This window comes from Parasteatoda tepidariorum, chromosome 6 (genome assembly GCF_982258835.1).
Source record: "Parasteatoda tepidariorum strain Cologne lab strain chromosome 6, Ptep-v5.0, whole genome shotgun sequence".
Classification (NCBI taxonomy): domain Eukaryota; kingdom Metazoa; phylum Arthropoda; class Arachnida; order Araneae; family Theridiidae; genus Parasteatoda; species Parasteatoda tepidariorum.
The window spans coordinates 106879570-106895559 of record NC_141760.1 but is presented as its reverse complement, the minus strand read 5'-3'; the positions used below and the strand labels follow the sequence as shown (position 1 = coordinate 106895559).

The 15990-nt window shown below is 30.9% G+C and overlaps 1 protein-coding gene across 2 annotated transcripts in view; it reads right to left on the bottom strand.

Moving 5' to 3' along the window:
* Nucleotides 1-15990, bottom strand: part of LOC107455482 (lachesin) — a 184093-nt gene that overhangs the window by 15217 nt on the left and 152886 nt on the right. For both annotated transcript variants that reach the window (XM_087166358.1, XM_043041967.3), the window contains exons 3-7: nucleotides 13042-13249; nucleotides 9114-9284; nucleotides 8883-9020; nucleotides 5251-5538; nucleotides 3324-3389 (exon numbers count right to left, since the gene is read on the bottom strand). In XM_087166358.1, the coding sequence (XP_087022484.1) occupies nucleotides 3324-3389; nucleotides 5251-5538; nucleotides 8883-9020; nucleotides 9114-9284; nucleotides 13042-13249 (871 nt within the window). The remainder of the gene's footprint in view (nucleotides 1-3323; nucleotides 3390-5250; nucleotides 5539-8882; nucleotides 9021-9113; nucleotides 9285-13041; nucleotides 13250-15990) is intronic.

Here is a 15990-nt window from a genome sequence, read left to right as displayed (position 1 = left end):
TTAAGAGACTCTACCAGAAAGTGCAATATTCTGTCTTTCTGTACTAAACAATTACTACTTAACTAAAATAAAATTATTCTTAATCCATTAAAGGAAAAGAAGAAAAAGAAGAAGAAACACTTTTATTTAAAACAAAAATTTGTTCTATACTATTACCATAGCAACCGATGGTACAAATTCTAACTTATAGCTTACATATACTCAAATAACAAATAAATAAAATCTAGCTTACAACTTGCATACTTTCAAATAACAAATAAATAAAATCAAGTACTGTTAACACATATATTAATTTCCCACCATTGCTATTAAAAGTACAAAGCATGGATGTTTTATATTTGCGCATTTTCTCTTCTTCTATTCTAGTTCTAAGGATAAAATATAATAGCTAGACATTTTTCCATTTGGAACTGATTTCAAGCGGCTTTAAGCAATCACTCTGTTAACTACTCTCTAAACACTGCCAAATTTTAAATGAGTTTGATTACAATTGTAACTAGGAATTGATAACTTGCCATCGTGATTTCTGAATTGCATATAATAGTACTGATTCTAGTGATTTATTTAACAATATTCAGATTTAGGAGGTATGGGAAATGCGTTTCCCGTTATTTAACGACTGAATAATGACATGGTTTTTGACTTTTTACATGGTTGCTTTATACGAAATAAAAACGCTCGAAATAAATTTTTTATAAGGTTATTAGAATTAGCCAAAGAATTAAAAATAAAGCTAATTTAAAAAATAGCATTGCTTGTGAAAATCCGGTTACAAACAAACAAAGCGTAATCACTAATTGTAAAACAGTGTATAGTTTGTATATGGGCAGAGTGTTTAAAACATTACAATTTCAATTAATTATATATTAATACCACTTCCTCTAATGAACGTCAAATTATTAATTATCCTTGTTTGGTTAAGTCACTCATTTCATTAATGAATGATATTACCCCTGGCAAATAGAATACAAGGATCGAAATACATTTACCATAATTATATTCATTTTTCATATTTTCGTCTTGTATTAAATACTTTTAATTCTCTTCCCCTTCTAATCTATCAGAGAACGGCAACAACTTCCCGAAGTGGTAATTGCCCCCAAAATTGCCCTAATAGCGATAGAACCTTTAATTGTATTTCCATCTACTGCTATGTTAAAATCGGATGTGGGGGGACCTGTGTAATTCATTTTGACTGCGCCAAAAACATTACAAGCCAAGAATGACAGTCAACCCGTCCTTGGCGCTGTGTAATGGCTGACAGATCTACTAATGATCGGGCCAAGCTCGTTAGCACAGCCAATCTAATTACCCTAGACCTAATGGTATTGATAACGCCAACAGCGGTCGTGAACTTTTATTAAAAGTGAAAATGGAAATTCGATCGATCTCGCGAAAAAGGAGACGTCTTTAATGAAAATGGCAACAAAAAAAAGTTCGAAAGATTATTCGGGAAATATTAAGATGAGAAGAGCCAACATTAATAAGCCTGAATCCTTGACACAGTCGCCGAAATTAAGATAGTAATCATCGCTGAACATTCAATCAAGATGAAGATTTCTAGATGAAAAGGCCGGCATCTTTGGGCTCATTAGGATGTTTTATTGGCGCGTTTAATGGCGAAATTAAAATAGGGCTACCACTTAAGGTTGTGCTGTTGTTGGAAGATATTAGATAGAATCTTGATTGCCACTGTTTGCCATGGTTCAGGGGGTTAATAAATCCAGAATTTGAGAGATAACACTATCACACTTACTGCAGTTATAAATCCTGTTATTTTGAAATACTTATTAGTTCCTCGATAAGCGTTAATGGGAGTAACAGATACCTTAATCATCTGCTGAACACATGCTTCATTTTATGTGTGTTACTAATATCTATACAGTCTTCGAACTTCCATGATTGCTAAAGCTTTCTTTTGCCTCTAGTTATGCATGAAACTGCAGAAAGTTTCGCATGAAAGTGACTAAGACAAAACCATTTTTTTACAAAATATTGTGCGGGCAAGATCTAATGTGAACATGATGCTGCTTAGAAAGTTACTGTTCAAATTATGTATGAAATTACAGAAAATGTTGAATTAAAGTGATTAAGACGAAATTTTTTTTTACAAAATATTATGTAGACAAGTTCTAATGTGAACATGATGTTGCTTAGAAATTTAATAGAAAAGCACACGGGAGCAAAATATTAACAATATTAATATTAAAATATGAAAAATCCACATGATCCCATCTGGGAGGTTGCTTTCTTGAGATAAATGTCAATGTCAGTTTCAAGACCTCGATTTAACTAGTCAGTGATTTTTTGTCAGATTAAGTTTATGACACTGTATAGCTTCCTTACGTTGAGTGTGCAATATTATTTACCGCAATTAAACAGATTCTGACTTTTCTTGCCATTAAAACTATACTCTCCAAACGTAGAAAAGTTCTTTCTTATAAACTTCGTAAAATTAACTGAAATTTATGAACAGACAATTTTGCTTTAAAATAATATTTTAGCGGTTTGGAAATCAAAAATTCAATTTCTTTGAAAAATGCACAAAATGGTTTACAAGAATTTTCAATACGAATTATATGCATGGTTTTTACAGGAAAACTTCAGGTAACTGATGTTTACATTCGTTTAATATTGATCATTACGTTTAATTAAACATTTTAATAGACGTTTTGAAATTTTAGAATTATTGTGATTTCTTTGCAACTTTTAGTTCCTTGATGTACCTTAACCATATCCAAGTTCTTTAACTTTTCCGTTGAAAATAAATGAAGAATCATAAGTCAATTTCGAAGAAAGTGAATTGCATCGTTTCTTCTAGAAATAACAGCCACCTTAGAAACCGGAGCAAATTTTCTGAATACCTACGAAGGAATCACGTTTTTTATGGTAGTTTTTATACAAATCATATACCCTCGGTATGATTGTATTTATAAAAAATCTTACATTGCGTGCCGATAATGTTTTCTGTTGTGGTTTGCTTTTTTTGTTTAATGAGTTTAGTTGCAGTTCTTTCGTTGCTGCATGCAATACACGCCAGGCACCAGCTTACGTAAGTTCTCAAGCTATTTCCATCCTTTGTTCAGCACTTTCAGCCTAAGTTAAAATTTTTTCAAGATCTCAATTCACAATTGAATAGAGAATTCGGTTGAAAGTAGGTTAATGGAATTGAGGTACTAACTGTATCAACGACCCTTTTTATTTAAATTTTCCAAAAGTAGGTATAAATGTTCTGCCAAAACATAAGAAATAGCTGTAAAAATTAACTTGAGGTAAAAAAAAAAGAATTATACGAAATAAAAAAATAAATAAAAAAGACTTACCTTCCGAACTTTGGCGCCTAACTGAAGAAGTATCTTTAGTTGGTTGACTTGTTGGAGGTTGTATTTCTGAAAAACAAAACTTTGAATTAAAAGTAATTGAAAAACTTTTTAATACTAACTGCGATTAAAAAGCAATACTTTCATGCCACACCAATTTAAATTTTTAAAGAAATTCACAATGATTAACACAAGTTTTCAATAAGTTATGGCGGGCATTGTTTTTGATGTTTAAACACTTTTATAAATAATTGAGCATGAACGAAACAGTTTACGCACTTTAAATAATTTTATGAAAATAGGTAATTGTAAGGTAATATTAGATTTGAGAAATAAACCAAGTTTATAACGAAATATGCGTTAATATCCGTATTTTTCAGATTTCAATGTTTCTCATGATCTCAACAGGGGATAGTGTTCGCCTTCCAATGAGGTGAACCGGGTTCAAACTCCAGCGTAGGCTGGTCGATACAAATTCCCAGTGGCCCCCATCCCCCCAAACTCTTGGGCGCATTCTTGGGCAAATTCTAAATTCCCCCCAAACTATTCGTTTTATTTAGTGTAAAAATCCCCCCCCAAGCTTTAAGTGGGCGCATCGTGTGCCCACCTTCCCGCCTGATGGGGGCCCCTGCAAATTCCGCATCCGGCTTGCACCAACCTTAGTGCTGACGTTAAATATCCTCAGTGGTAGACGGATCATGTGTTAGTCCCTAGCTCGTCAGGCTAATCATGGGAGGTTTTCGTGGTTTTAATCTCTATGTAACGAGAATACGGGCTAGTTTTATCAAAAAGCAAATTTCTCCCAATACTCGATCCAGGACTTCCTTTGTCTTCTGGATTGGGTTCAAAATTACAAGACTATGGTGTTGAAGATTGGTAGTCGCAAACTAAAAATTGTGTCAGCTGTTCAACGACGGTAATATGCTTAAGAGGACGCTATGCCGAACGGTGAGACCTTTCATCGCAAATTCTCTTTCATTTTCATAAGTAATTTAATATTTGAAGTCTAGAAAAGGTGAGTTCAGTCAAACCTACTGTAAGTCATTAAGTTCAAATTGCTGAAAAGGAATTTCAAAATATTAAAATGCAAACAAAGTATTGGAAGAGAGCTTCTTTTCAGAGTAATCCTAAGTTATCGTATCATAATTTGTTCTCATTTTAATAGTTTGAAAGTTTCTTTTCGGCATTTGAAATTTCATGACTTACTCTAGGGGTCGGCATATCCTTGTTTGTAGGACACTGGGCTCATTGTCATGAGACCCTGAGTTCGAATTCCGCCGGTTGACGAAATCCCGTGTAATAAAGGGTTACTTGTGCACGTTAAATATGTCGGGGTCACAGAGTCACCCAAGTTTCCATAACAAATCAATACCTATAGGCTTACTGATTTAGAGATTGATCGTTCTCTGATGCAGGTAAAAATTACTATCTGTGGATGAATGAATTGAGTACGAGTGGGTCCTCCCTGTAAAATGAGCAGTGACTTATTCTTGGCCATAGATGGCGCCACTGGAAAACAAGAAACGCATTCTCTGCCTTAAAAGCACTTGGATTCCCGTATCAGACTTGCTAGCATTTACAAGGGGCATCATTAACAACATGACTTACTCTAGAATTGTGTAAAAACTCACTTTTCTATACTTTAAATTTTAAATAACTAATCGAGGTGAAAGAGAATTTGCGATGAAAAGTGTCTCCCATGTTATAACGTCCTCTTAAGTCAGCTTAATTCCCATTTTTCTTATGTTCGTGATTCCTATGTTTCCCAAGTTTCCGCTAGTTTACAATTTTTTTAAAGCATTATGTGTTTGTAATTCAATATTTAGTTGTACATTAGTAGTCGTAAACCCAAAAAATTAGGTCGGCTATTCAACGACGGTTATAAAATAAAATTTCTCTTTAACAGATTTTCTGTATCAAAATATTTTACCGTAAACTTTGACTGAACCTTCCGTTGAGCCGAGTGAGTTCTTCGAGAAACACATGTAGATGCCGTAATCCTGTGGTTGAATGTTTTTGATTGTGAGTCGTATATGAGATTTGTACGTCTTTTCTTTGCTCACTATTTGAAGTTTTTCATTGGAGATCAGCATTTCATTCTGTTTCCTTCCCCAGTAGTTAATAGATGTGGGATAAGCTTCTGTATGACAGTCTAAGGTCACATCTCGTCCCATCACCACTCCAACCAATTGATTCGGAATCCAGAGCACCGGTGGAACTAAAAAAAAAAAGCACATTTCATCATCATACTTACTTTAATATATTCTTCGATTCAAATTGATTAATTTATTAAAATAAATAAATGAAGGCTACTGAAGTTTTAATCAAGTCATAATTATTTAGTGGGGTTGTTACTTATTTTTAGAGAAATTTAAATACATACAGATACTAGAGCGACGGGTCCCAATCGTTTTCAGTTATGGAACCCTAAATAATTAACTCTTATTCAGTGGATTCGTCAATGAAACAATAAGATTTCATCAATAAAACAAAAAGAAGAATAAATGTTTTTTAATCATCAATTATCTTAAGTTGGTTTTTTATGTCCGATAGTCAAATTCGAAGTCGCGGGGCTGTATTTAGTCTAGTTATAATTTTTTTTTTTGGTTTAATATATATTTATATCTGAAAATAAATAAAAAAAAACAGAAATATGGTTTTCCTTTAAATAAAAACTAAAACTAACAGATATAAACTTTGAAAATCGTTATGAGGAAAGAATTCTTATTAATAAACTTGGTAGTTTTATTTTTATTTGAAAAAATACGATAGTAATTAGCTATTAAAATTTTATTAATACATTATTTTTTTTTTACCACGTTTATATAAACTTGCCTTCGTGTATGTCTGTCCGGGTGGAATTTTGTAATCGATTTTAAACTAACTTCCCGACTAGCTACAAACTTCAAATTTAGCACACAGTTCAGAATTGGATGACAATGCATGAAAATGAAGAGAAAAAAGACATGCAAAGTAAAATAAAATTAAAATTTAAAAAAAAATTATTTTCGAGATTGTCTTTTGTTGTCGATTCCATTATTTCAAATTATTACGTGTCAGGTGAAAATATTTTTGTTGTCGGAGTATTTTTATTGGCTGAAAAATCACGTGGTAGGATCCAGTTTTTCCTCATTCATTTCCAGATTGTTTTGGTTGTCATCAGCATAAAACTAAAGAAAGTCGTAAAGGTATTGTTTTTCTATAAGGATTTTTGTATCCCTAATTTAAAATAAAAGTTCTATTACTTTAGTAGTGGTCTTGTAGTAGTTTTGCCTACTCTTGATTAAGAAAAATAATCTAAATAAAAATATATATTTTTAAAAACCACGTTTTTTGTAGCGAAGAATAATAATTAAAAAATAATAATTTTTTAAAAATATAAAATAAAAATTAAAAAAATCATAGCTTGAAATAAAAAAATTCAAAATAAAAAGTAATATTTTTAAAAACCACGTTTTAGTAGTGGAGAATAATAATTAAGAAAAAAATTGAAAAACGAAAAACGTGGGGCGCATGAAATACATAACAGTACATATACACATACATATACACATTTTCTTACTCATACACATGCACAGCCACATATACATAAGCATATTCCACATCCACATTCAGATACAATTACAATTACTGATATACATACACATATTCTCAAGAGCACACATACACACACTAATATAACATTACTGTTATGTATTTCATGCACCCCACGTTTTTCGTTTTTCAATTTTTTTCTTAATTATTATTCTCCACTACTAAAACGTGGTTTTTAAAAATATTACTTTTTATTTTGAATTTTTAATAATTCATTCAATGTATTGTTCCTAGAAAAATTATAATTAATAGGAAAAATTTTCAATGATTTTTTTCTATAAATAATTTCACAAGGGCAACCGAAATATAAAGTAAGCGATGGTTTAATGATTGGGTCTAATAATAATTAAAGTTTTCTCGGATTATTTTTTAAAACAAATACTTTAACTCTCGGAATCCCTTTTTACTCTTCCACGAAATCCTAGGGTTCCACGGAATACTATTTGGGAACCACTGTACTGGAGAATCAAGTTCTTTAAAAATTAAGGCAAAATCAGTATTTTTTTTAGATTCTCTTTTCTGTTTTTTAAACAGTCAGAATCGTCTGAGAAGGAAGTTTGGGGCAATTTTTGTTACCATGTAATTAAATTTTGTAAGTTAAATTTTGACTAGTTTTGTACGTTGTTAAGTCATTTTATCTACCATTTAATCTTTGGTACTTGAATAGGTTTGCTTTTTACTGTTAAATACTTCCCAAGAAAAATACGCCTTTTTTTGGGGCTATAATATTTACTCTAGATCCGTCAAAATGAAGTACTTTTATGTCCGTTGTCTTTTAAAATACTGTTACATAGAATGCCAATTTAGGTCATTTTAAACGTAATAGTTTAAACAAAGCAGCTCCCTTGTAAAAAAAAAGTTGAATCTAGTTTATTTTGGATCGTGTAAGCGGAAATTCAAATAAAATAAGAATCCATTTCAACGATAATTGCAATAATAGTGAGTGTAAAATATTCTAAAATATAGCAATCTTTCTACGAACATTCAGCTTTTTTTTTTCGCATTAATATTTTAAAGTTAACTTAGATATTTATCATAATAGTGAACTTCTCGCAATATGCCGCACACGTTACATTGAGCTTTTACTATAATTATGGTCATCTACGTAGCAACTATTTTAACTTTTAACATCAAGAGAAATGTAAAACATTCCTTTATACATAATAGCTGTAATATTATATTAACTATTAAACTGCGTTTTAAGTTTCAGAACATTTCTTCCATTGGAATGAAAAAAATCTGTGTGATAGTTATCAAATATTTATATCTTCATTGATATCGTTAAATTATGCATTTTATTTAATAATTGTGTGCGATTTCCGTTACTGCAAAATAATACCAATTTTACTCTCACAAGAAAAAGTTTTACTTAGGAAATAATATTTTGCGTTTGCATTGTTTTACTTTTGGTAAATGTTTCTTAGAATAAACAATGGTATCTTTTATTGAATCACTCTTTTTATTTAATAATAAAGACGATTTATTATGTTGCAATTTCCGTTACTGCGAAATATTACCAAACTCTCTCCGTTTTACTCTCATAAGAAAAAGCTTTACTTACGAAATAATATTTTGCAGATGAATTGTTTTATTTTTGGTAAATGCTTCTTATAAAAAACAATGGTATTTTTATTGATTCACTCTTTTTATTTATTAAAAAAGACGATTTATATTGAGTGCGATTTCCGTTACCGCAAAATGTTACCAAACTCTCCATTTTACTCTCATTAGAAAAAGTTTTACTTACGAAATAATATTTTGCATATGAATTGTTTTATTTTTGGTAAATGCTTCTCATAAAAAAACAATGGTATTTTTATTGATTCACTCTTTTTATTTATTAAAAAAGACGATTTATATTGAGTGCGATTTCCGTTACTGCAAAATGTTACCAAACTCTCTCCGTTTTACTCTCATAAGAAAAAGTTTTACTTAGGAAATAATATGAATTGTTTGAGACATTCTTACAATGAACATGAAGAATAATCCTTCTACTGACGGATGGTGGGACACCATTGGCTGCTATACACAAATAGGCTCCAGTATGCAGTCGACTCACTCGCGTTATGCTTAGCACTTCACCTTCATATGTCACAGCATTGGGATCTGCAGCACAATATAATTTGGTAAACAAATGTACAATTTTTTTTTTGACAAGGTTTTTAGAAGATAAATTTTTTATTCATTTTTTCCCCTCACCTGTAACTTTTTTCCCCTGCCATGCTCCTAGAGGTATTGGTTCGTTGTCTTCCCGCCTCCACGTGATGTTGGGAGCAGGATATCCAACTGCCTTACATGTGAGCGTCACATTGGCACCTTCCCGAACTACCACGTCACTACTGCTCCCCTGATCCAGTATATCTGGAGGAACTGAATAAACACATAAAAATATTATGCAAACGATTATAAGCTAACTGTAGTGTTAATTAAAACGGTTGATACAAGTGCTGAATCAGAAATTTCAAAACAAAACGTCAGTTGGCGAGATTTGTTTGCTGGTAACCAACATTGGGGGCTTAATTTAAAGGAAATGGAATTTTTTCTGTACTTTTAATGCAGACGAATTTTATAATTTCTAAATTTTTACTCAAATTTCAATATTTCTTTTGCTTTTACTGTACTAATTTTCAATAGTTATATATCGTCAGTAATTTTTCATCTCCTTTTTACTCTTATCATGCGTTCATTTTCTGTTTATGCTATGACACATGTATTAAATGCTACGTTATATTTGTGTTAATGTTATTCTTATGTGCACAAAACATGTTGACATTTTCGGAGTGTAGAAGAGAAAAAAAACTTCAGACAATAGTTTAAAACTTATGTAAGATTTGAGACCATTTTTTCAAGAGTATTTGTATATAGTTTACCCATTTGGAAACTATAGCTTTCACGACATTTTGGTTTTTCGCACTCATTTTAAACTGCGCATGCAAATGTGAGAAACTTTGATAAAAAAAATAAACGCTTCCTTTATAATTAGAAAAAAATTGAATATTCGAGTTTCTACTACTTAAACCCATTTGACACTAGAAAGATTGAAACTTAGTATATACCCATATTGCCCAAAAGCAGACAAAATGAATGGATTGTAAAAGAATAAATAATGCGTAAAGAAATTTGCTTAAAATTAATTTTCAATATTTTTTATATTACTTACAGTTATATAACAAGTTATTAGTAAATATTAACAATAAAAAAATTTATATGTTGTGCAAAATTCCAAGAAATTGTGTCATGATATACACCATTGTTTTTCTAATTGAAATTAAAAGCAGTCAAAATAACTTCCTTAGGCAATCTAGTGTTAACTACAAAAAAGGTCGCGAGGGCAACGTTTCCCAATTGTGCGAACAATATACACATCCTTATGAAAAAATATTGTTAAAATCAGTTTTAAGGTTTTAAATATCTTACAAACTATTGCCTAATGCTTTTTTTTCTCATACACGCCAAAAATATCAACATGTTATGTGCACATAAAAATAAAAATTATAAAGCAATTCTGAAAGACTCATATACGGGAATTATTTTTCTGAATTAAAAATTCCTTTAGAATTTAAAGCTTGAGAGTAAATTTTTAGAAGATATATAATACTATAGTTTGCCAGTTGTTCAAAGGTTGAAAAATTTAATGAAAACAAAATATTATTGCAAAATAATCCTATTTTTTCATCTTTTAGGAACAATGATATAAGAATAGATACTCTATTTTAATTAAAATCGCACCAGGCTAGTTGTAGAATTTAACAACTATAAATGTTTGTCAGAATGTTAATGAATAACTATTATAATTTCTGTCCATTCACCGAAACAGTTTTCCAGTTCGAAACTTTTGCTCTAACCAAACGTATTCCAATAAATTAATCAACGCCCTTTTAATACTTAATGGAGTTCAGAAGATAAACCAAACCGACAAATATGACAGCAGCGCCATCTTTCGATTAGGTGGGGAACAACTCCACTTTCAAACGTCATCCATCAAGCGGATCTATTGCGAGGGTGGGAAAACGAATGGTCTTCGAAGTAAAGGGGAAATTGAGACGGGGCGAAAACGAAATGATATAGGGGTTGATGAAAATCGTTCCAAAATCTTGCATTAGGCAGAGGTTAGTCATAATTGTAACCCTTGGGATCACTTGTTCGGCTATAAATTTTGATAATTGATTCGATTGTCATTCTATCTCAAAGCTAACGACCATTCACTGCGAAATTAAAGAAAGAATCGGAGTTAATATCGGTGGGCAGTAAAAGTCTTTCGTATCTATTACAAAGATTTGAGATAGACTTTAAATGTTTAAATGAGGAGGTTATAGATCTTCGGAACATTATAGTGTTCGGAAAATAGAATGGTTTTGTTGGAAAGTGAAAAGACTGGACGATTCTCTGAGATTTTTAATTTACAATATTGTACAACTCTCTCTCACTGATTTTTGAGGTAAAAAAAATAATAATTTTTTTCCCTTATAAAAAAAAGAAAGTCTTATTGGTAGTCTTATTCTTTAAATTCTACAGTTTTTTTAACAGCGTATTAGTTACTAGATATGAAGCCTTATTTTTTCTATTTTGTGAAAAGTTTGTAGTTTTGTAGCAGATATTTACTATCTGCTACAAAATTACAATTTTACTCTCTTTCTGTTACATAGTACTAGGTGAAAGCCGCAAATAAGTTACCAGAAGTTTGTTTTTATAGTGTCTATGCTTAGTCGAAACTTCCTTTCATTAGTAGGGGAGAGTGGGGTCAATTGTAACATTTTTTACTTAACTATTTTTAACTAACAAAAAATCCAATACATTATTAGTATTAATTGACAGACGAGTAAAGTAGACTCTCCTCTAGTAGAAAAAAAAATAAATACCTTATTTTAAATGTTGTTATATTAGTTATTAACAATTTTTGACAGTCGTGCACTTGTTACAATTGACCCCACTTACGGGGTCAATTGTAACAGTTCATAAATTCAACTAAAACATAGTTAATCATACAGATTATCATAGTTGTGATATATTTTTTTATTGATTAAAATAGTAGTGGTATTTTAGGAGTAAAAATAATAATGAGCAGAGACCTAAGGGGTTAAAAGTTTTAATTTGTGCTGTGAAAGGTGACAAATAAAATAATGCACATGCAACATAATATAAATGATATATGAAACTATTTGTGGTTCTTAAAGAGTTAAGTAATGGTTTGTAAACATAAGAAATGGGACCTAAAGGATTAAACAATTGCAATTGAAATTATGAATTTATTTTCAGCTGTTACAATCGCCCCTTTACTTATTGTTACAATTGTCCCCAAGACGCCATTTCAGCTTCATTTGTTAAAAACAATGCTAGTTAATTGACATAACTAATCTTTTTTTTTTTGAAATGTTAATTAAGGTGTCCACTTACATATTCGGTTAATAATTTTTATTTGTTTAAACAAAATTACTTTGTTACAATATAATATTCTAATACCAAAAAAAGTATTTACGTAGCGTCAAAATATCTTTTGTGATGTAACTCTTTCAAAAGTACATAAAAATGGCTGACAGCAGGGGTGTACATGTAGATTTATTAAATACACCTTGTGCGCCACCTAGGAACCAAATCTAGAACCCGACACTCGAAATTTTTGCTCTGTTACAATCGTACCCTGTTACAATTGACCCCACTCTCCCCTACTAGAGTAGTTTCATAAAAAATAAATTCAAGTTTTTGAAAACAGCGAAAGACTTTTTTTCCGATGTAATATGTGTTCGGGTTTCAGCTATTATAAACTGTAATATCTCGAGCAATTCAACCAATGTAAACAATGATGGCAGGCGGCCATAAGGAACCTACCATCAAGATTGTTTATTACGAACCATTCCAAAATTGAAGTTGGTTGTTTTGTAACAGAGAGATTAAATAGAAAATATGGATTTTAACAGATATATATATATATATATATATATATATATATATATATATATATATATATATATATATATATATATATATATATATATATATATATATATAGACAGAAATATATTTTGTCGTATTAGAACTTCAATATATATCTCAAGAATCATCTCCTCTATGAAGAACACAGATGCTTGGCGGTGAATAGTTTTAAAAGAAAAGTATATGAAATGATTACCTAAGACATCTAAATATCCAACCTGACTCTTCATGGGCACTGTGTTGACTTGGCACATGTAACCACCCTTGTCAGATTCTTGAACATTTCGAATCTGAAGGATGAATTGGCGATTATCGCTGTGGCTCAAACTGATGCGATAATTGCGGGTTATGATGTGGTGATGGATTGTCAGTATGGCTTTCGTCTCCACTTTGATCCAAGCAGCCTGAAATGAGTCTCTATGATGCAATATGACGTTTAACTAATTTTCAAATATTTCTTAATAGCACCATTTTAACTTTCTTCAGTTCTGAATGTTTTCATTGCATTAAAATACTGAAAATGAGTTTTAAACAAGTCAATTTCCCGTATTTATATATATAAGTTTTTTCCCCATCAAATATATAAAAATTGCATTAAAATTAATTCACATTTTTTGCTGACAATTGCGCTAGAAATTCAATTTTCGTGCGTGAAACATGCTGAGTATGTGAGACGTGATAAGCAAGTGAGACATGCTTCTTGCAGAAATTTTTTACCAAAACTGACATGATTTATGACGAAGAATTTCCGCATTCAGTATATAAAAGTGACATCTGTAACAACAGGTACTATCGTAACAATAGGTTCAAGTATATCTGTAACAACAGGTATAGTTCGTCCACCAGGGCTCCTCCTTCATCACGTGGCATCCAACGATACTATTTCGCTATTTCTGGGAGAAGGATGTGAGCAATCCTGAACAAGGTTGCTATTTGGAGATAGTATGACAAAAATATTTATTTCGTAATCTTCATGCGCATTTTTTTAGCATTAAATATTTCATGAATTTAATGAAATTTCTCTCTGAGTGAATAGTTCGTCCTTTTCGAGACATTTTGCGGGAAAAACGGCAGTTTTTAAATTTAAAATGTATTTAATTAGCTAGAAAAACGAAAGGTATAATTGCAGATGATAAAGCAAAGTAAGTGATAGAAAAATAATTCACCGTTTGCGTTTGGGGAGCATTAAAGGTTGTCTCATTTTCAAGAGCGGAGATGCTTCTCCTCTCAATCCCGCGTGCTGAAATGGAACTCTGCGTCCGAGGAGGTGGAGCCAAGTGCCAACTCCTGGTGAACGAACTATACTATCGTAACAGTGGATACATGTTTATCTCTGTAATAACAGGAACAAGTATAGCTCTAACAACAGGTGCTATCGTAATAACTGGAATAGTTTTGTGCTTAGTGAAAAATGCCAAGCAAGCATAATTGGAAACTCATCTTTAAACATACAAAAAAAAAAAAGCTTTTATTATGCAAGAAAATTAAATAGCTTAAATTAAACATCACAGAACTTTCCGGAAAAAAGAATCAACAAGAGTATTTTACTCTCTATATAATCTTTTCAATCACAAATCTAATCTAAATCTGTCTTTTAAAAACAAGCATACATCAAATATCCAATCAGAAGCACTTGCATTACGAGGGTAAAAAAATCTTAAAAACTACATTTACACTTGACACACAATTTATTTCTACATGTCCGTAATAAGCTTAAAAAATAAAGCACATGAAAATTATAAGAATAGAAGCTTCTGTTAACTGTTCTAGACAAAAAAAAAATTTTCTTTTGAAGTGTTGTTTATTTACATTCTTTCAAAATTCTGGACCAAAATTGACATGATTTATGAACGTTGTTTACTAATGTTTAATAATATTTTGCGTTGTAGGAAAAATAAAATTTGTCAAGAAACTAATAATAGAACATTTTTGTTCAAAAAAAAAAAAAAGTTTCGAAATTTTATTCCAAAGAAACTGAAGGAAAAGTCCACCGCATGAAATGAAAGCAAGTCGAAACAACATAAACAGAATTTATTTCGGGTTCTTCGGGAACATGATCTTCTCGTACCGTTGTACACTGGGGGGAAGTTTTGAAGAAGGACTGTACCGCAAAAGAAATACTCTTAAACAGTTTCGTCAATGGAAACACAATATTTACTCTAAAGAGAACACAAAATATTCCAGATATTGTTAAAGAAGAAAAAGAGGAGGGTATGAGAGAAGATAAAAGCAAACGGAAAGAAGATTCCAAAGTTAAAAGGGAATGTAAGATATGATTGTGAAGACTTTTGAAAAGGACAAAAGGAATACGTAAAAGTACTGAGTTTCGCTGACTTTTTTTTTTTTTTTTTATTCTTTCCGAAACTTTCGCAGGTGTAAGTAATATTGAAAAACAAATCCAATCCTTCTTATTTATGCGAGTAAGAGTTTCAAAAAAGTAATAAAAAAAAATAAAAAAAATAAATGAAGGGAATATGTAAAGAAAATAATAAACTTCGGATAAATATTCCTAAATATTATGTGGAATAATTTGTAAAATTTGAAGACTGGAGGTGATCTATTTTGAACGAAAAGTGGATATTTTTCTTACAGAAGTTTAGCACACTTCAAAAAAAACATTTTTTTTTTTAAAGATTTTTCTAAAATATTTTATGTAGCGGTCAATATGATTATTTAGTTATTGTTAATACTAGATGATTATTAATAGTAATCAAATATTTAATTAATACTTAATAATTTATGATAATTTATCGTTTTTGAGGCAGGAAATAAAGTTAATAATTAGGTCAATAAGAGCCGTGATGTCACAGGGCAGTGTTTCCCAAAGTGTGGTACGCGTACCCCCAGGGGTACGGGAACAGTTTAACGGGGGTACGCGTTCTTATGCGAATTATCTTTCAAGAAACGAAAATTTCAAAAAATTTTTTTAAAAACAAAGCTAGCCATGAAAATTTACGATTACGTATTTTTCTATTGGCTATTTTTTGCAGAGTTAATAATTAGTGGTGTCAACAGCCAGTTGTGATTTTTAACTTTTTTTGGAATTTTTTTATAGTAAAAAATACATTCATTTTTCTTATTAGTGGTACACAGCGTTACGAAAAATTTAAAAAGGGTACTCAAAAGCCATAAGTTTGGGAAACAC